Genomic DNA, 19,983 nt, shown 5'->3' with positions numbered 1-19,983 from the left:
AAAAGTGAAAAGGGGGTCCTAGCGTCTCCGGTCTCACTATTGGTTTGTGGCACCTGTACTACTGGTTGTTTGCTTGAGCCGCGGCCTGAGACAGCGTATGAAAATAAGGAACGGCATCAATTCCCTGAATCCATCTAAAACATCAAACAAAAGGACGCCTGGATTTGGTGGCGGGGGTAAACATTACAAACCCCAAAAACCACGTGCGGGGTGCAGGCGATCAAAGTGAATTTCCCGGATATCTAGATATCTAGCCTTCGATAAGATAAAGAATGACGAACAGACGAACAGTTGAGCTGGATCAGCACAACGTCGTTTCCGGAACACGCCATGAGCAATCAAGAAACAGCTTCGCTAATCTGCACAGGTATCATTGGTGTCATAGTTCACGGACCACTAGAGCTGAGGAGCCCTTCGGATACTGGTACATCTCAGAGGCTGCCTATCTGCGAGCCTATAATCACTGATCACTACAATGTCCAATACTATGCATTAGAGACTACAAAACTCCCGACAATACTGTTTTGCACGTGTTGGAGTTACAAAGAAAACTCAGGATGTTTGAGAGGCTGAAGGAGCATTACCTCGCCGATCACTGCGCATAGGCAATGTCGGCCCACCACTTGATCCTGCAAGTGTCGCTGGTGACGGCAAAGGGGACGATTGGCCCGAATTTGGGCTTATCGGACTATGTATCCCCGTACCCTTCTGACGAGAAGGGATGTTGAGAGGAGCCGTATTGCCTGCTCGACCACCATCACGAGACGAATTACTATGAGATCGATCGCGTCCTGCGTATGAAGCCGACTGTGACTGTGACTGTGTTGGGGCATCGACCTGATAACCCGCAGCAGAGTCGGATCTTCCCATACTCGGGGCATATCCTGATGTTTGCCTCGTCATCGTCGACTGAGGCTGAGGCTGAGGTGATGGTTGATTACGAGTGTTGTTACCGTTGTTACCGGAAAAAGTCGACGTGTTGAAGTTGTTGAAGATAGCATTAGGTCCCGGTATGGAGGGATCAGGTTGTAAGAGCGTAGAAAGGAGGTATGTGAAGTCAAGTCCGACATCACGAAGGAGCTGCGCGTATAAAATCAGCAGTGCCTTCTTCCGTAGTTCTGTACGCGAGTTCAAATCAAGCGGGATCATGTATAACCCAAGGAAATGCGAAATTCTCAATATCTAATAGATGAGAAACTCACCTTCCTATTTTGAGACGCAGTAACTCTCAGACACTCATCAACCACACTCTGTTCTACGTTCGGCGCATAGACCTGTCTTCTGAACATATCGGCAAAGGTCTCAATCTGCTCTTTGGCCCATGTTGTGAAACCTATAATACCATGGAGGGTACATCAGCTCAGTGTGACCTGAAACACGCCAAATGGGAATTTAATATGCCGAAGCCAAGAATAGGGTAGGACCTACCAGACGCCATCATGTTCTCCTTGAAGGCATTCATGAACCAATCACTCGTATGTCTGATGATCGTGAAGCACACCACCGACAATTCCGAGTTATAAATCGATATGTCTCCTTCGCATTTTATGCTTCTTATGCGTTTCAACATCAACTCCTTTCTCGATTTCAGGAAGACATCTCTCGCTTGATCTGCGCAATTGAGCCTTGCCAGATACGAAACCAATGTCGCAGTTTGGTTCTTCCGTATCTGAGCTGAAGATAAGTCGTGCAGTATCTGATTCATCAGTGTTGGGCTAAGTTGGTCGAGCTTCGCTGTCAGGAGTGCCAAGGCCGATTGGTTCGAAGAGACGGTTTTCAACAGATCTCGACCTATCAGATATCGGACACCTTGATTCAGCAGGCTGAAACCAGAACGGGGAGCCTAAAGCCTAAGAGGACGAAGTGCTCACCCCTCTCAGCCAGTTTGACGGACTCTTCCCAATCTCGACGGGCAATCGCCATAGTCAACTCGTCGCCGTATTCGTCTATCCACCTGAGGTCTTTCGAGTCCGCCATTGACATGCCGATAGTCGATAGAGGACGACCGGGGCTCATCATCCCAGGTAAAGCAGGAGCCCCATGCGATGTTCCTCCAGGTTTCTGCAGTCCAACACCATCAGGAATGGCTCGATGACCTCTGTATGGTGACGCGTGAAGGGGAGCTGACTGACCTCTCCATGCCACATACTTTTCCTCCTTTCTTGTTCTTTCTCACTTTCTTTCCTCTTTTTCTCGCCCAACTCCTGCGAGACCTGCCTAAAGGCAGCCAAGAGCGATTTCTTGTCTTCAGGTTTCGACGTCCTATACACGCATACTTCTTTCCCTCGACGTATTTTCAGCGCGTTCGTCAGATCTACACTCCCAATTTTCAGCCAGGTCCTACGTCCATGAGAATGAAAGCATAAACGCACCTCCACTGTCCTTCACGTCTACCACGACCAGATCAGCCAAAACCCAACATCGCTCAGCTACCATCCTGCCCCTTTCCCGTTCCTTATCGCCGCCATCTGAAGTCGCAGCCGACTTCATCCGTCTTCTACCTGCTATCAATAGTAAATCGTTCAATAAGAACATCGAGACGTTCTGTTTCGCTTTATATGTCGCTGCGTTGAGTTCCACGAAATTATGCGTCTCAAATACCAGGTGTCTGCCGGGTACTAGAGGCAGGTATTTCTGTGACCCCTCGACGGTAGACCATAGTTGCGTCAATTGGGATTTGTACAGGTTCTGCAGATCCATCACTGAATTCCGTTGAGTCCGTCTCCTCTCGACTGCGCAGATAGTCGAGTGTCAGACCCTACGCGATGAATAGTACGCTAAACTTCCGTTAGATTGACTTACTATTACCGCTTTTATCCAAGGTAGGAGCAAGGGTATCTTGCATCCCCATCAACTGCGGGAGGTCTTTCCATTGTCCAAGCAATTCTTTCAAGTCAAGCATGTCGTTCTCGAGTGTGGAGATCTCTTTCGATATAGTGACGAATTCAGCGTAGCTGGAAAGCAGGAAAACATATGTCAGCTTCACCAAAGTTCGAGCTGTCTGGGATATCTAATGTGAAGTCTGACGATGCTATGGTCATGGCGGTGACAACTTACTGCCTGAACACGTTCTTCTGTAATTCCTTCTGATTATTACCCTTCTCTCTCATCAAAGCAGCCTTGAACCTCTTCTTCTCCTCCTCGTCTGCTCCAGTCAACGTGCGCCTCAAATAATCATTGATATCGAAATCCTCTTTGTCCAGCTCCGCCAGGTCAAACTCTTCTTCTCTCGTCAGATCTTCTGCGCCTCGTCGTCGAATACCTTCTTGTTCAGCTAACAACAACCTGGACCCACTCCCGAATCCCGCTCTATTGACACCATCCCCTTCGTCTCTGTCCGAAACCCTTCCCGCGCCGCCAAAGGCTGATTGCTGGAATTCAGGTGATCCAAATTGGTTGAAGTAAGTTTCACCGGTCTGAGCATCATCAGGCAGAGGTGTAAAATCGGCTCCTCCGTATGGATCTGAGTCCAGGAAATCGCCTTGGGTCGGTAATGGTGGAACAGCCGAAGGAGGGAGTTGATCTGCCCCCATATACCTAAAAGCCAGAAGCGATGGGTCAGCTTGCGAACATAACATGAACATGGATTTGGGTATGGATATGATGAGAGCTGGTCCATGTCAAGTAGACAGCACTCACCTCATGCTCATCCTTTTTCTGATCTTATCGCCGACTTTCGATTTCCTAGCATCCCGCTTCTTCTCGTGATCCCCCGGCATAGGAGGTCGAGGACCCGATTGAATGGGTCCATGGCCGCCTTGTCCTTTCGGAATAGCCGCAGACGGTCTACGAAGTGACGCCATCGTCGACTGATACCTGATGTCTGTTTACCCGCTCAAATTATATGTCTAAGTCAGTATCCCATGAATGCACTTAATCTGATGCTTTCTCTGAATATTACACACGACGACGATGACAACAACACACGGACCCGGCTAACAGAAGCGGTAATCACCGTCACCAAAGAATCTGGTGATGTCAGCGCAAAACCACCCGCACAGCATACAGTAAATTACCTTGTAGATTTTCAGCTCGTAATGATAGCAGAAGCATCATGATGCATGACGAGCTCATCAGGGTGAAACATCTATGATATAAGGTATATACAGTATCTATGCAGCTCCCAACTCTGCAAGAGTCTTAACGAACGCAGTGGGATTAAGTATCTCCGTGCTTCCATACGTGATCTTCTTATTCCCTCCTACTCCTCCTGGTCCGCCTTCTTTATTCCTATTGGCCCATTCCATCAGGTTCCCATACTCCACATACCCTCCTCCGCCCACAACAAATACCACACTCTCATTATACTGTTGTCTCCCTTTCCCACTACCGCTGGTCGTCGTTGGATTCCTACCTCGAGATGCACGAGGATCAAAGAACAGATAATCGTCTGTATCCTGTAATGCCTGGGTAGTAGCTGTTGAGGGTTCCATCAGAGCTTCCACCAATCTAGTCACAGTCAATTCTTTTCTTGCAGGTAAAAAGTTTTTCACTCCTGAGATGATGTTATCTAATCCCACTCCTGTTATACCTCCTTCCCTCAACCTATCAGTAATCTGTTCAAACCCCATGAGTCAGCAATCAGTCAATGAATGACGTGATTATGATTGCATCGTAAAAAGCTTACTCGATTACCTAATGCGCTGAATCCTCTCGTCCACTCTCCCCCCGCTGAAGGCGCAGGCTGAGCCGCAATGGCAGGTTGACTCGCCATCATCGTCATCCTCGTAATCTCTCTGACCTTCTTCACATATTCCAGGGCATTCACATCCGCTCCTGCTTCTTTCAGAAGACCAGTCAATTCCGCAAGATCGTCTTTGGGTAAAGCATCCATCATCGAAAGGAAGTAAATGATCACTAAACGTAATTGATCGTCCGGTGTCGGGTGCGCAGTCTGTTCCGGATCATCCGTTTGACCTTTCAACGTAGATACAATCTGGACTTTGCTTTGCCTTGCCGCCGTCTCTTCTACTTGGAACAGATTATCCAGACCTCGTTCTTTGATAGATTGCAACAGAGCAGTAGCGATGTTCATATGTGTGTCCAAAGTATGTTTTCGTGCTGTTAATTCGGGTAAAGCAGTGATAGCTGTCTTGAGATTGGCGGTATTGGAGGTGAAATCGCTTCGAAGGAAGAACAGTTAGTTGGTACATTTTCGCGTCACCGATAACTGAACTTACATTTGGGCGACATCGTTGACGTCGCTTATCCCAGTCGACCGTGTGATCTCGGCCGCGTCAGCCTTGTACCGGCTCAACTCTGTATCGATATCTTCCGCGACCTGAGGGAAGGGATTTCCAGCGTTCTTGTCCCAGAAGAAGTCTTTTGAATCGATGTCATAGGACTTCTTTTGCAATCGTCCGTTCTCCGGCGACTATGTATTCGACCAAGGTAAGCTAATGTCCATCGATTTGAACGAATTTGATGTACATACCTCGACAGTCACCCTGTTCAACTTCATATCTAACACGTCGTGCACCAAAGCTTGATACGTCCAAGAATGAGACAGCATGGGAATAAGGTCCACATTTCGATCCAATATGACCAAAACTGTAGCATTTTAGTATTAGCTGTTCCGCGAGTGCAAAGCAAGAATCGAAGACTTACGGGGTCTCTGGAGACTATTCAGTCCATCCACTCCATAGGCACCGTCCCGTCCTACACCACCTCGTTGCGAAGCATTAGACGCTATATGGTCCCGCAATTTGGCATCCAGCTTCCTAGCCACCATCTCTGCAGCATTTCCCCGCGGGCATCGTATGATAGGTATGTAGTCTGCCAAATTCCAATCAGCTAAGATAAGGACGTCTATTAGTATACTAGTATGAAGGACAAGCTTACTCATAGTAGTGATGACACTAAAAAGCCCTTTCGCAACCCGTTCAACCTCTTCGTCGATTTCCAATTCGCCAGCTTTGGGATCGTTGAGAACGACGTAACTCGGTCGACCCTCCACTTCTTTCTGAGGTGCTTTGGACTTAGCGTTCCCATTGACCTCATTTTGCTTGATCTCTCTCCGGGGTAACAAGGAGAAGAGATTGGTGGACGGGACAAGGAAATCGAGGAATTGATCATGCACTGATGAGATCAATTGCCCGGTACTCCCACTTGGGTCGTTGGCGAGTATCAAGCTTGCTAGTTCCTCCAGTAATGATCTGGGAAGAGACGATGTGAATGATAAGTGGTATGAAGAGTAAAGAGGCGGATTCAGATCCTACGAAACAGCACAATGATGAGCAGCGGTCGATATATACGAAGGTGATGTTGACATACCTCAGCGATGCGTTTTATATTGGCCAAAGTGGGCGAAACAAAGTATACAGCTGGGACATCGGCTAATGGCGGTCTAGCAGAATGTAATTGCCTGTTCACACCCCAATAATGTCAGCTCTGCGACATTTCGAGCTGAATACCAAAGAGACGTCACGATGCCATGATGTGAATGGGTGTTATGACCCACATATGCAGTGTGACGCCTTGTTCCCTCAGATCTTGCACCCTCAGACTCGTAGCTAAGATATCTTTGCTCTGCTCGTCCAGTATCAACACCTTCCATACTAACGGAGCTTGAGAATTCTCATCAAATCCCGAAGATGGTGTAGCTGGTCTGGGGAAAGGTCCGGTCGACGAGCTTGAGGCCGGCGATTGTTGGTTCAGATTCAAGAGGGTAAGGAGGGCGTTCGTTTGGGATTGGAGCAGGGTAGGACGCGACATGATGCGGTGAGTGGAGAACCAGGTCGACGTGACACTGGAGTTCTCTGATCGGCGAGATCGTTTGGAAAGAAGTTGACTACCACAGGTATCCGGGAGACTGTGAGATTCACGTCGACGTTTGGCTTGTCTACCTGACTTCAGCAGCAGTATTGGCATTGGCATTTGACGTTGTCCATGACACTGACTGGCTCATTGTCAACATTCCATCCTACTCCTACTGCCCACGTCACAATCGTTCGCACATACTTATTCCTCACCCTCATATAACCCATGCTCGCTCAGAGCCCATGATCTTACGTAACGTTGATGTTGGCTCAAGATTATTTCGGATGAGAAGATGACATGAATAACCACGATGTACAAGTAATTTTGATCAACATTCTCGAGTATATCAATAACATCAGCGACTCCCTATAGCAGCCACGAGCGTGACCGTTTGAGCGAAGCCGGAAGTCGTTCGCAGAGGCTTCCGGACCAACTTTTTCTTTCTCCCACTCTGAACCAACTCTCCACACTACACATAACCTTACGTACCGAAATCTCAAAAAGCGCCAAGATGGATCCTTGGCCGCCCATAGACCAAGATGAGAAACGTTATGTCTCCTCGGATGTGCCTCGAAGAATGTGAGTCAATAGATGTAAGAGCCTTGATCCAGGTATTCAGCTGACGAATCGCTCCATAGCAAACATATCCAATTTCAGCCTTTCACACCTAAAGATATAGTACGAATATCCGAGGTCCAAGTCAACCATGCAGACTTGTATCAGAATCACGAGGATGGAAGTCGGACAACCGCAGGACATGGTCCTTTGGACGGAAGGATGGTTAGCTTCATTCTCATCCTGCCAGGGAGACTTGCGGCACTGCAGCTGATTGCGTGATGATTGGTAGGGTCCCAACGAGAAGGGCAAGAAATGTTTAACGTGCGGCGAAGAAGCGGCAAAATGTGTTGGGCATTACGGATACGTCAAATTGGCATTGCCCGTCTTCCACATCGGGTACTTCAGACCCACCATCAACATGCTATCCTGCATATGCAAAGTGAGTCAATCCTCGGGACGAATATCTCATAATGTCAACTAATACATCGAAACTACCCCAGACTTGTGCTCGAGTTCTGTTACCTACAAATGAGCGTACGACATACCTCAAGCGATTCCGTCGGCCAGGCTTAGAATCCCTACAAAGACAATCCGCTTCGAAAGCAGTATTAGCATCGTGTAAAAAGAGGAATATCTGTGGATATTGCGGTGCCGCAAATGGAGTGGTGAAGAAGTCTGGTCCGATGAAAATCAGTCATGAGCCGTATAGAGCGACCAAAATGGCAGCTCTCAAGGACGAATGGATGAGCACCTTCAAGACTGCTGTAGCGGATAATTCGGCGGTAGCTACACATTTGAGTAAAGCCGTAGAAGATCTGAATGCGTTGAAAGTTTTGGAACTGTTCAAAAGAGTGACCGCAGAAGTAAGTCAGCTTCACTGTCATCTTCGTCACGAGAATACACAGCTGATGATTGTCTGATAGGACTGCGAGCTATTATCGCTACATCCAGATATAGGTAGACCGGAAGACTATATATGGCAATACATATCAGTGCCTCCGCCATGTATACGGCCGTCCGTAGCTTCAGAAGCTGGAAACAACGAAGACGATCTTACAGCCAAGTTAGCAGAAATAGTCAACATCAACAATAACGTCTCGATCATGATGGATAAGGGTATGGGGATAGAATTAATCACTGTGAGCTTTGCTTACGAATCCATTGACCGTGCAAAAGCTGACGAATGGAAATAGTCAAACTGGGAGGCTTTAGGTCAATCTGTAGCGCTATACATCAATTCGCAAGCGCCGGGTATGCAAACACTAGGAGCAAAGCCTATACGAGGTTTCGTGCAACGGCTGAAGGGTAAACAGGGTCGATTTAGAGGAAATCTGTCAGGTAAACGTGTGGATTTCTCGGGTCGTACTGTCATTGGACCGGATCCCAATCTAAGGATCGATGAGGTGAGCCGATTGACTTTTCCCTCTGAATTTTAGCGGGGAGTTTGCCTGCTGACAACTGGACAGGTCGCGGTGCCGGAGAAAGTGGCCGTCAAATTATCCTACCCAGAGAGAGTCACAGACTACAACAAAGCAGCTATGCAAGATGCTATAGTGAATGGGTCAAGATTACATCCTGGTGCCAACGTACTGGAAAGGCGCGGAGATAATGGTCAACCGCCCATGCGGATAGCGTTGCATGTCATGAAAGATCGGGAAGCGAGGAAACGATGGGCGAGAGATCTGCAAATTGGTGATATCGTACATCGTCATGTTCGGGATGGAGAGTGAGTCAAACCCAAACCTTCCAGATCCTTGTGCTGACTGCCACTTATAGCATCGTACTATTCAATCGACAACCGAGTTTGCACAAGCTTTCCATCATGTGTCATCGAGTGCGAGTGCGACCATGGCGGACATTCCGATTGAACGAATGTGTTTGTAATCCTTATAACGCCGATTTCGACGGTGACGAGATGAATTTGCGTAAGTTCGAATCACACATCAATCCCTCCGTGTTGCTGAGTGAGACTTCTTAGACGTTCCGCAAACCGAAGAAGCACGAACCGAAGCATTGGAGTTGATGTCAGTCAAGAAGAATCTGGTGACACCGAGAAACGGAGAACCCATCATTGCTGCTATCCAAGATTTCATCACCGCGTCTTACCTTCTGTCTCGGCGAGATCGATTTTTCGACCGACAACAATTCGCCCAAATAGCCTCATATCTAGGTGACGCCAACTTACCGATAGAACTCCCTCCACCGGTCATCTGGAAGCCTGTTCGGATGTGGACCGGTAAACAAATCTTTAACCTCCTTATTAAACCCAATAAAACTTCTCATGTGCTAGTCAACCTAGAAGCCAAATGTCGTACACTGGTGGATCCGGCAAAATCAGATAACTTCCCTTCGGACATGTCACCCAACGACGGATATCTAGTCATCCAAAACAGTGAGATCATGTGCGGTGTATTCGACAAAAACACCGTCGGAGACGGAAAGAAGAACTCGGTATTCGGAGTCATACTGAGGGACTACGGACCTGAAGAGGCCGCGAAAGCGATGAACCGACTTGCGAAACTCTCAGCTCGATTTTTAGCCAATATAGGATTTTCGTTAGGTATCAATGACGTTATTCCTGGACCGGTACTTTTCGCTTCAAAAGATGCGAAGGTCGAAAAAGCTTACGAGGATTGTGATGAGTTTATTGATCTTGCCAAGAAAGGAAAGCTGGAAAACGCTCCAGGTTGTGATCAAGAAGCCACTCTGGAACAGAAGATCTCTGGTACCCTATCTGCGGTCCGAGAAGCGGTCGGTAAGATCTGTATGCAGGAACTGAGCAGACACAATGCTCCCTTAATTATGGCCACCTGTGGTTCCAAAGGTAAAACTCACCGTTTTCATCTTGGAGCGTAGACGTAAATGGTTGCTGATATATCATTCTGTGCTCCAGGTTCGGTAATCAACGTGGCGCAAATGGTGGCATGTGTAGGACAGCAGATTATCGCCGGTTCGCGAGTACCCAACGGCTTCCAAGATCGATCTTTACCGCATTTCAGGAAGAAATCGAAGAATCCACCTTCGAAAGGTTTCGTCAGAAATTCTTTCTTTTCTGGGTTAACACCCACAGAATTCCTTTTCCACGCTATCTCTGGTAGAGAGGGTTTGGTCGATACAGCGGTCAAGACTGCTGAAACCGGTTATATGGCGCGAAGACTTATGAAAGCCCTCGAAGATCTGTGTACTCATTACGACTTATCTGTCAGAAACAGTGTGGGAGGTGTGGTTCAATTCCAGTATGGAGATGATATGTTAGACCCGGCTTGTTTGGAGGGTGACGCCACGCCTGTGGAGTATGTGAGGAGTTGGACTCATGCTTGTGTGAGTGATCTGTTCCCTACCCAATTATATACTGTCGGATCCGAAGCTGATGGCGACTGTTGATGATGTTAGCGAACTGCCGATAGATCTGGAAAGGCATTATTGCCATATGAAGTAAGGGAAATCGCTCAAAGGATATATCCTGAATCTGTGCCTCCCCCGCCACCTCCGCAAAAACCGAAACGAGGTAGAAAAGTCATCAAAGAACCCACTCCTCCGCCACCACCTCCGTTACTTCCGGGATGGGAAGGGTGTCACGAGAAATACCGAGAGACAACATACAACTTCATCATCAGCAAAATCGTCAAGACCATGGTCAACCAGCGTGTGGCTAGAGGTCTACCGGATGCCGATGACAAAGCCATGGCGGAAGAATATGAGGATTTACTAGTATCTGATGACCGAGCGATTCGACAAGTATTGGAGAACGCCAACAAAGTCACCGAGTCTCAACTTAACTCTTTCCTCGAGAATTGCCGAATCCGTTACCTGCGAGCCAAGATAGAACCTGGATCAACTGTGGGAGCTGTCGGAGCCCAGTCTATCGGTGAACCGGGAACCCAGATGACTTTGAAGACTTTCCATTTTGCTGGTGTTGCCAGTATGAACGTCACGTTGGGTGTACCCCGTATCAAAGAAATTATCAATGCCGCCAAAGTCATCTCTACTCCGATCATTACTGCGGAAATGAACATCCCGGAGAGTGAGACCGCCGCTCGTATAGTAAAAGGACGAATCGAGCGTACCGTCCTTTCAGATATCGCATCGTGCATAGAGGAAAGTTGGACGAATGCCAATGCGTATATCGAGATTCACATCGATATGAAAGCTGTTCGAAGGCTCCAATTAGAGATCACTCTTGAATCTATCAAGTGGTCTTTGGTCGCAGCTCCGAAATTGAAGATCCCCGAGGGATCCATACACGTATCGGAGAAAACTTCTAGGATCAGGGTATGGATTGATGAGCCTCCCAAGGAGAAAGAAAAGACTTCTGGCGGTATATACGAGAGGCTGAAGTTCCTCAAGAGGGCTATAGGCGACATCCAAGTCAAGGGTCTCCCATCGGTCGATAGAGGTGTAGTGACGAAAGATGAGAAGAACGATAAGATCCACCGTCTATTAGTAACTGGATACGGTTTGAGTGAAGTGATGGGAACAGAAGGAGTAGATGGTCTCAAGACCAAGACCAACCATGTGATGGAGACTCAAAAAGTCCTGGGTATAGAAGCTGCCAGATCGACGATTTACAATGAGATTCAACATACGATGAGATCGCACGGAATGTCCATCGACCCGAGACATGTCATGCTGTTAGGAGACGTCATGACGTACAAAGGTGAAGTACTGGGTATTACACGGTTCGGTGTGCAGAAAATGAAAGATTCGGTCTTGATGTTGGCTTCCTTTGAGAAGACGACTGATCATCTTGTGAGTGATTCTCCTTTCAACTTCTTGTATATCCAAATCCAAGCCCACTATAAATACCTGTTCTCGTCTCCTCATCCCCTCTTCATTCTATTTCAAACGGGACGCGACAATATGCTGACCCGCATTCCTCCGGCAGTTCGACGCCTCTCTGTTCTCGAAGAAAGACGAGATTCAAGGTGTTTCGGAATGTATCATCATGGGTACACCCGCTCCAGGATGTGGTACTTCCCTGTGAGTACACAGTAGCCATTTCTCGCTCACCTTGCTCCATATGCTGGACGGTGTCTCATGTCAATCGTATGTGTTTTGCTGACTCCTCGATATTGCTGGATGTACAGCGCATCAATCGTCACCCCCGCACCGCTTTTGCCGAGGAAGAAACCCCTCTTATTTGAATCAGCGTACAAAGCGGGTCAAGATAGGATCGGCAAGGGTCATCATGGTCTGAACGGGATGGGTATGGAGATTGATGTGTATTAGCCTAGCTTTACTCTTCTCCTGTACTTGTTCCGGGTTTACGCCTGCTATTTAACGATACTTCATGCTTCATACGTTCAAACTCTTTGGCTCAATGATTATGAATCTATGCATGAGAGTATATGTGTAAATGGATATCAATCTACCTAATCTAAGTTCTCAAGTGCGTATCATCTGTTACGTTTACGCTGATGTTATTGAAGCATTGAATTTCATATGATTAACGGTCTTCGGCAAACATATAGTCTATAGCATAAGCAAATAATCAAGCGACCAAATTGACTGCATCACAAGGCACGACATGAAATACGACTATCACCCAGCCGATCCAATCACGTCAACCTATCTATACATCTATACAGCAGGGGCTAGTGTAGGAGCGCCAGTGCCAGTGCCGGTTGTGGGCTCAGTCCGAGCCTCGCTGGAGGTTGTCGCAGCTGAGCCGGCGGTAGCAGGTGTAGCTTGAGAGGAGGCAGCCGGCGCGGGGGCGCCCAGTCTCTGGTCGATCTCGACTTTGACTTTCTCGTATACCACATCGATAGGGGGAGAGGAGTCGATCTAATCGGAAGATCGAGGTCAGCTATGGTCTTCGCTTATCGGCTGAGGCAGCTAGATTCTTCAGAAAGGTAAGACGAATGAAATCTGTGAAACTCACCTCTACCACTTTTCCTGCTTTTCTATAATAGTCCACAACGGGCATAGAAGTCTCTACGAACGTTCCTGCGATCGAGAATCATCATTAGCTTTTGTTCAACTCAAGCTCAAATGCTCCTATACTTTGCCATATCACATGCCATATGATGTTATACTATACTCAATGTATTCATGTGCCGGCAGACGAGTATGTAATCGAGTGATTGACTCACTGAACCTCTTGACGATACTCTCCTTATTATCATCATCCCTTCCACTGGTTTTTCCTCTTTCCATCAATCGTTCCAATAAGATTTCCTCGGTCGTAGAGAAGAACAGCACGAAGGAGGATTTGACGACTGATTCGTCGAATTTCAAAGCTTGGTCCATCTTTCTAGGGAATCCATCAATCAGGAATCGACCGTGGCCGTTACTCCATTCAGGGGAGGTGTGGGGCGGGGAGGCAAGGGTCGAAGACATAGCGTTCTCAAGGAGCTGTGGTGGGTGAGTGAGCGGGGAGGATGGAGGGAGGAGGATTAGAAAGACGAGTACAGTGTCATAGCAAATCGAGTAATATTCAGGTCCAGGTGAAGTGATTGTTACGTTCAATTGAGGTCAAGTGAAATGAAGTGGGAACAAAACACAGTTGATCAGCTTATATTCCCTATCTACCTATCAATTAACGTCTTGTCCTCTCACCTTGATAGTAACTTCCTGAGGGACGATCTTCCCCTCCCTGATATATTCAGTGATCAACTCCCCATAGGTACTTCCAGGCCTGTTCCTCTCTTCTCTGAGCAAGTCTCCCGCACTGAGATGCTTGAATCCGTAATCCGCTACTAATCTCTCGCATTGCGTTCCTTTTCCGGCACCGGGTCCTCCAAGGACGAAGATGACGGTCACTTTCGCCTGGTCGAATACCGGTTTATCGCTCAACACGGCTGTCTCTGGCGCAGCTTTGGCATCGCCTTCCTTAGGGTGGGCTGGGCCAGCAGCAGGAGCTTCAGCAGAGGTCGAAGTTGAGCCGCCAGTAGCGGAAGAAGCATCGTGAGAGTCGTGTGTGAAGACTGCTTTTAGTTTGTCAATGACGGTCATTTTGCTAAGCCTCCAGTGTGTCTGTATGTGTTGATAGAGTGGTGGATAGCTATAGAATCAAGAAGGGCGAAGAAGGATCAAGAGCTGCTAGAATCAAGAAATAGTAGTGATAGGTTCCAACGACACTGACACTGAATTGAGATGAGATTGTGCACGTATCACAACAAGAAGAGTGGAGCAACCAGGTACAAGCACAGGGGCATTCAACGGCATCAAAAATGGCATAATCATCCCCCCCAATATGGTACTTCGGTTCATCCATGGGCATAGATATGCATGCAGGTGGGCTATAGTGAACGGTAAATTGCACTTGCGCATGCACTCGAGTGTGTATATCGAGATGCAAGTGAATGGCTATCGCTCGTCGTGATTGCTGTGATACATGATGCGGTGGAATACTAGAGACGTCCGCAGGCTGTAGGTGTCGCGTTCGAGTCGTCTACAGTCTGACCGCGCTGTGATGCTATGACAGATTACTTCTGATCGATGTTTGGGGATGCCGAGGATCGCACCTCATGGGTAGGCAGCGACTCAGTCGTCCCTGCCCTTGTCCTCTTTCTCCGCAGTATCCTCCAAAGCTCTTTTAGCCATCATAGCCAACACCTCTGGCTTGTCAGCGAATTCTATCAATCGCAATCGCAACGCGTAGCATACTACCGTAGTCGTCAGTAAAACTCGTCAGCTGAAAACTCGGAGGCGAAATTGAGGTGATGGACACGGTGGAAAGCGAGAGATGAAAGCTGAGCTAAAGACATGCCTCTTTCTATCTTCTCAAGAGATCGTGTCGTCTCTTCTTGTTTCTTCGATAGCTTATAGAGCATATGTGGCGGTATACCATCGAAATCTGCGACAGCGGTATAGCGATAAGCTAGTCTCCTGATCAGTAGAGAAAATTCAACGCTTACGCGACTTGACTGTTCGTACGAACTCGCAGACCTCCAATGGGGTATTGTGATCGCCTGTACTCAGCGCTACAATCCGATGACATGGGATTGTCCGATGATCAGCGTATTCCTTCTGAGGCGTCAAGACGAAGCGGAACATGCCATTGGTAGCGTATCTCATCAGCTCTCCTGTCAAATCTGACATCCCCAATATATAGTCTTCGGGAGTCACGACCACAAGCTAATGTTCGGGGGATGCATCAGCGATTCGAGCATCCTTTCGCGAAAAGCAGGAAGACGCACAGCTTCGCCCTCTTCATCCGACAATGTCTTCTGTACCTCGCTAAGCGGTATAAGCGATTGATGTTCGAGGTAGTACAAGAAAGACAGGCCTTCTATGTATTCTTCCAAGCCTGGCGATCTGTCATTGCAGAATGTACCATCAGCCTTTCCGATTCATGTCCCTCAAGTATCCCACTCAATTTGTATCGTCGGGAATGACGATCAGAGTCATCAATGGGGTCACTTACACTTGTCGATTCCATCTCCAATACCCCTCTTTCGCCTCATCTCCACCATTCCCAATACTATCCAACTCGTCTCTTATCTTCTTGAACAGCGTCCAAATCTCCCTCTCTTTCGATCGACCTTCCCGAAGGCATTTCTCCTTCAATTGCGGTGATAAGGAGGTCGCATTTCGATGCAAGTGGAATATAAGCTTCTTCGACAATTGCGTTATTGATCGGGAAGTGATGATCAGGCGTTCTCGTCTTTCATTCTACAGATTCCCACAATGATCAGCTCGATTGACAAGTTATAGATCTTCAGATCAGCGGAGATGAGGAAACACACTGACATCTGTATCTAGCTCTGATCTGTACGATTCAAAGGTACTCATCAGATGCTGTTTCCTACTTAATGTGGAGGACGATGATCCAGCCTCTGAGGGCATCAGTGTATCGACATCGGCCATCTTTTCTGTTCCCGGAGGTACTTTGCGCCGTGGAGGTGAAGGTGGGTCCAGTGCGCGCGGAGGCATGTGTATGCTGTACTACTAGCCCTCAAATTTGCCTTCTCATCAAGCGAGTACAGTATGAGCATAGCGGGATAATGGTGACTGATGAAGTAGTCGCCTTGGCTGGACGCAAAGAAGCCGAAATATCGACGGAGTACAAGTGGTACTCCGGCTTTCAACTTTACGTCTCACTCGTACGTAAGGGGTATGCGCGTGATTGATTTCGGATCATCTAGCGTCTAGCATGTAGGATCAGGGATCTTCACTGGCTAGTGCCTGTTTTGTATGATGATGATGATGAGCATGTGTGGGAAATATAAAAGTCTAAATCAATATCAGTACCGCAGGAGCCCATCTTTATTTAGGCTTGGAGCAAAGTAGTATTCCCCTAGTCCGTGAGAAAAGCGGTGCATCATCTGATCAGAGTAGATCATCTCGTTTAACCCATGACGATAAACGGAACGACGTACGCAAGTAGATCAAGGGATTGGAGCGATATCATCGGACTAGCGTTAGCGTCGAAGCATTCGCGTAGAAATGTAAGTGTATGACGAATCGATGAATATCACAATTCGTTTCGATACTGTCCGAACAAATCTAAGGAGATATATAAACCAGCGATGAAGTTGGAATCTCGTCTGCAAAGCAAGCTTTCATCGATTCATTGATCCAAATACATCCATAGCTTAGCAAGTTCGCTTTCATCTCACCCTCACTCGTATATCTTCGATAAGACATTATGATCGCCCTCATCTTATTATTCCTCGTCCCATTGCTCGCCCTCGCTGCGCCCGCGCCCCTGGCTAGAAAAGCAGACGAAGTAGCATTCACGGGGTACTGGCCAGAATACTACGTCGAGATTGCCGGATACAACAGAGGGTGGACGGGTGGTTCAGGAAACTACACTTTGTGAGTGCATCCCTCATCTGAATCTGGATCTGAGTAGCATCGTCTTGCCGTATATGAGAAGATCGTCACTAATATTCGTATCCGGTCATGTCCTGTCCTCTCCATTGCCGACAGCACTGGAATCTTGACTTATCCCGGTCAAAACTCCACCAACGAAACCATTATCTTCGAGAACGAAGCTTTCAAGTCGTACATCTATCATTTCGCCGATATTGACGCTTATCCATTCAACAGCAGCTTGTAAGCCGAGTCTCATACTATAAATCTTCTAATCCGCGCAACAAGCCTCACCTACCAATCTGTCCGCCTGCAAGAAGCAGTCCGCATAAATGAAGCTGACAACGATGGTGCCTTTTGAATATAGCCAATTCAGAATCGAAGACGCCGCTGACCCGTCTCTCTTTGCTGAAAGCCCTGTGCGACCTATAATTTCGAAAGAAGAGGCATTCGGTACACCCTCCATCACGGCAGATACCCCTGCTCAGACCGAGTAGATCGTCACGCACCTCCAGAGACGTTCACCACTGTCCGTGCTATTTCCACATTTCTGCAAGTCCGTCAAGTATAATCAAGAATCGAAAGCATGTCGCAGGACGTGTCATATCATATCAAAGCATAACATATCAAGTATAATTCAACCCGTCAACAGCAGAAGAAAATGGAGTCCATGTCAATCAAGTATAATTCAGAATTCAGCATACAAGTGAACGTGTTCACTCCATAAAATCATGTCCTCATGCATATATTCATCCGAATGCATTTCGGTCATTGACCGAGCACCGAGCAGCTTCTTCGCAACTTCGTCGCCGTGATTTCGATCTGCGCTAGGCAAGTTCCGATCGTGCCTTGATGATTTATCGGGAAATCAGGGTAAAATACAAGCCGTTGGGTAGGTAACCGGATAGGCGTTCGTCATCGTCTGCAGACAAGTGACAAGGAAGTCGTGCATTTGAAATATGAATGAGAGTTGGCTGCATTTGTCACACCGCTATCTATCTGGATCAGTGTATCAGGATCATCGAAGCCCTTCGCATCCCCTACTGAACATTCGCGAACAACGAATCACTTGAACTCGGCCCAAGATGGACTACGCGTATGCTCTTCTGGATAAAGGCTATATACCTGATTCCGCATTACGACCTGTCATCAGGCAATTGTGCAGGAAACGATTGAGGGAGATTGATCATGGTGAGTGCGGCTTCTAAGTAACGTCTTTCCAGTGCTCAGGATGGAAGACGAATGAGATGGACCATAGACGCAGGGAGGCAGAGACCGAGATAGGGGTACACGGCGAAGGATGAATGGTTTCCGCTGAGATGAGGGGAGGGTCTTGTGGTATCTTGCATGTCTTCCCGGCGGAGTAGTAGGAGTCTGGCAGATCAGCGATGCGATGAGTATCAAGGGGGACTGGACTGTCGGCGAGGCGGGCCGACTCTGAAGTCGGGGCAATTATCGAAGAGCGAACCAACTGAATAAATGAAATCGTGAAATAGGATCGTTCGGCGCAAACCACGCCGCCAAGATGGAGTTCGTTAAGGACCTGCACAATCGACCCATAGCTACACATACCTCTGAAGCGAACGAACAGCACTACGAAGTGCCCACCTCGTTCCATGCGCTATGTATGGGTCCCCGAATGAAATATTCCTCTTGTCTTTGGGTCAATCCGAAAAACAAGACAAGCAAACCAGTCAAGACCCTTGCAGAGGCAGAGGATCTGATGTTGTCCTCGTATTGCTCCGACGCGAAGCTCGGTCTTGGTCTTCGGGGTGTGGGGGATGCCAAAGATGGCGGAGAAGTAGGGAAAGAGGGAGAAGGGTTGAAAATCTTAGATTTGGGTTGTGGGTGGGGTAGTTTGGGATTGTTCCTTGCTGAGGTGCGTTGTGTCCAAGCCCAAAGTTAATCCCGATGATCTGGCTGGACTTGGTTCTACACGTCCTCATTTATAAATGTTGCACTTGTGCAAGCGTGTGGCCAATTGGACTTGGACTAGGGCTAACTCGGCATATGCTTGATGAACAGCACTACCCCCTCGCGCAAATCAAGATGCTCTCCAACTCCCGCACGCAAAAAGAATACATCGATTCGAAAGCCGCTGAGAAGGGATACAAGAACGTAGAAGTCATCACTGGAGATGTGAATGTCTACGATTTCGAGCAGAAAGAACAGTGAGTCCGAAGCCCGATTCACCAATTTCATTTCTTTGTTTTTGCCATTTGTCAGCCCAAGGATCAAAGACAAGACACGGAGAACGGACCACGTAAATCATCAAGCTGACTCGAAGTTCCCCATCCGCAGATTCACACACATCATGTCGATCGAGATGTTTGAGCACATGAAAGCGTACCATCTCCTCCTTAAAAAAGTCTCTTCATGGCTCCAACCCAACGGCAAGCTATTCATACATATATTCTGCCACCGGACCCAGCCGTACCATTTCGAAGAGGACGACGGGTGGATGTCCCAAACCTTCTTTTCGGGGGGTACGATGCCCTCTTTCGACTTGTTCACTTATTTCCAGGAAGACCTGATTCTCAAACATTCGGAATACATCAACGGAGTGAATTATAGTAAAACCCTTGAAAGCTGGTTGGTCAACCAAGACAAGAATGGGAAACAGGCGATGAAGAATCTTGTCGATTCCATGGGAGAGGAAGAGGGGAGGAAGACGTATTATAGATTCAGGGTGTTCTTCATGGCGTGTGCAGAGTTCTTTGGATTGGATGGTGGAGAGACGTGGGGTGTGGGCAAATACCTGTTCGAGAAGAGGTAGATAAGCTTAGACAGTAAGGCTTTACCAACTGACTGAACTGAGTTGCCACTATAGAAGTATGAAAACCACATATGCAGCAGTTAATCATGAAAGCGAATATCAAATAGCTATACCAATTTATCCAATTTGTC

General features: G+C 47.6%; 7 protein-coding genes across 7 annotated transcripts; 3 read left to right on the top strand and 4 right to left on the bottom strand.

Annotated features, from left to right (window-relative positions):
• Positions 1-552: 552 nt before the first annotated feature.
• Positions 553-3,803, bottom strand: I303_106553 (uncharacterized protein; the record flags this gene model as incomplete). The annotated part of the gene is made up of 9 exons (XM_065969396.1): positions 553-1,080; positions 1,203-1,333; positions 1,429-1,791; positions 1,872-2,061; positions 2,133-2,314; positions 2,373-2,732; positions 2,803-2,954; positions 3,058-3,537; positions 3,640-3,803. The coding sequence occupies 9 exons, from the start codon at positions 3,801-3,803 to the stop codon at positions 553-555; spliced, it is 2,550 nt and encodes an 849-aa protein (XP_065825468.1).
• Positions 3,804-4,112: 309 nt separating this feature from the next.
• Positions 4,113-6,714, bottom strand: I303_106552 (uncharacterized protein; the record flags this gene model as incomplete). The annotated part of the gene is made up of 8 exons (XM_018411451.1): positions 4,113-4,556; positions 4,628-5,123; positions 5,181-5,374; positions 5,435-5,550; positions 5,608-5,775; positions 5,842-6,214; positions 6,274-6,364; positions 6,461-6,714. 8 exons carry the CDS (start codon positions 6,712-6,714, stop codon positions 4,113-4,115), a joined length of 2,136 nt encoding a protein of 711 aa, XP_018259263.1.
• A 556-nt stretch (positions 6,715-7,270) lies between these two features.
• Positions 7,271-12,546, top strand: I303_106551 (uncharacterized protein; the record flags this gene model as incomplete). The annotated part of the gene is made up of 14 exons (XM_065969395.1): positions 7,271-7,338; positions 7,398-7,539; positions 7,607-7,756; positions 7,818-8,180; positions 8,241-8,456; positions 8,511-8,720; positions 8,784-9,043; positions 9,094-9,242; positions 9,296-10,141; positions 10,211-10,638; positions 10,711-10,825; positions 10,889-12,066; positions 12,203-12,297; positions 12,405-12,546. The coding sequence occupies 14 exons, from the start codon at positions 7,271-7,273 to the stop codon at positions 12,544-12,546; spliced, it is 4,362 nt and encodes a 1,453-aa protein (XP_065825467.1).
• Positions 12,547-12,897: 351 nt separating this feature from the next.
• On the bottom strand, positions 12,898-14,271 carry I303_106550 (uncharacterized protein; the record flags this gene model as incomplete). Its single annotated transcript, XM_018411453.1, has 4 exons — positions 12,898-13,101; positions 13,199-13,263; positions 13,410-13,671; positions 13,876-14,271. The coding sequence occupies 4 exons, from the start codon at positions 14,269-14,271 to the stop codon at positions 12,898-12,900; spliced, it is 927 nt and encodes a 308-aa protein (XP_018259265.1).
• Positions 14,272-14,802: 531 nt separating this feature from the next.
• I303_106549 (uncharacterized protein) lies at positions 14,803-16,128 on the bottom strand (the record flags this gene model as incomplete). Its single annotated transcript, XM_065969394.1, has 7 exons — positions 14,803-14,924; positions 14,990-15,115; positions 15,177-15,242; positions 15,318-15,396; positions 15,459-15,576; positions 15,686-15,933; positions 16,012-16,128. The coding sequence occupies 7 exons, from the start codon at positions 16,126-16,128 to the stop codon at positions 14,803-14,805; spliced, it is 876 nt and encodes a 291-aa protein (XP_065825466.1).
• A 781-nt stretch (positions 16,129-16,909) lies between these two features.
• On the top strand, positions 16,910-17,573 carry I303_106548 (uncharacterized protein; the record flags this gene model as incomplete). Its single annotated transcript, XM_018411455.1, has 3 exons — positions 16,910-17,079; positions 17,194-17,319; positions 17,444-17,573. 3 exons carry the CDS (start codon positions 16,910-16,912, stop codon positions 17,571-17,573), a joined length of 426 nt encoding a protein of 141 aa, XP_018259267.1.
• A 588-nt stretch (positions 17,574-18,161) lies between these two features.
• Positions 18,162-19,852, top strand: I303_106547 (uncharacterized protein; the record flags this gene model as incomplete). Its single annotated transcript, XM_018411456.1, has 4 exons — positions 18,162-18,267; positions 18,573-18,955; positions 19,102-19,247; positions 19,378-19,852. The coding sequence occupies 4 exons, from the start codon at positions 18,162-18,164 to the stop codon at positions 19,850-19,852; spliced, it is 1,110 nt and encodes a 369-aa protein (XP_018259268.1).
• Between the last annotated feature and the right edge of the window lie 131 nt (positions 19,853-19,983).

The sequence above is a fragment of the Kwoniella dejecticola genome, chromosome 8 (genome assembly GCF_000512565.2).
Source record: "Kwoniella dejecticola CBS 10117 chromosome 8, complete sequence".
NCBI lineage: Eukaryota > Fungi > Basidiomycota > Tremellomycetes > Tremellales > Cryptococcaceae > Kwoniella > Kwoniella dejecticola.
The sequence above is the reverse complement of the archived record's forward strand: the minus strand, read 5'-3'. Positions and strand labels throughout refer to the sequence as shown.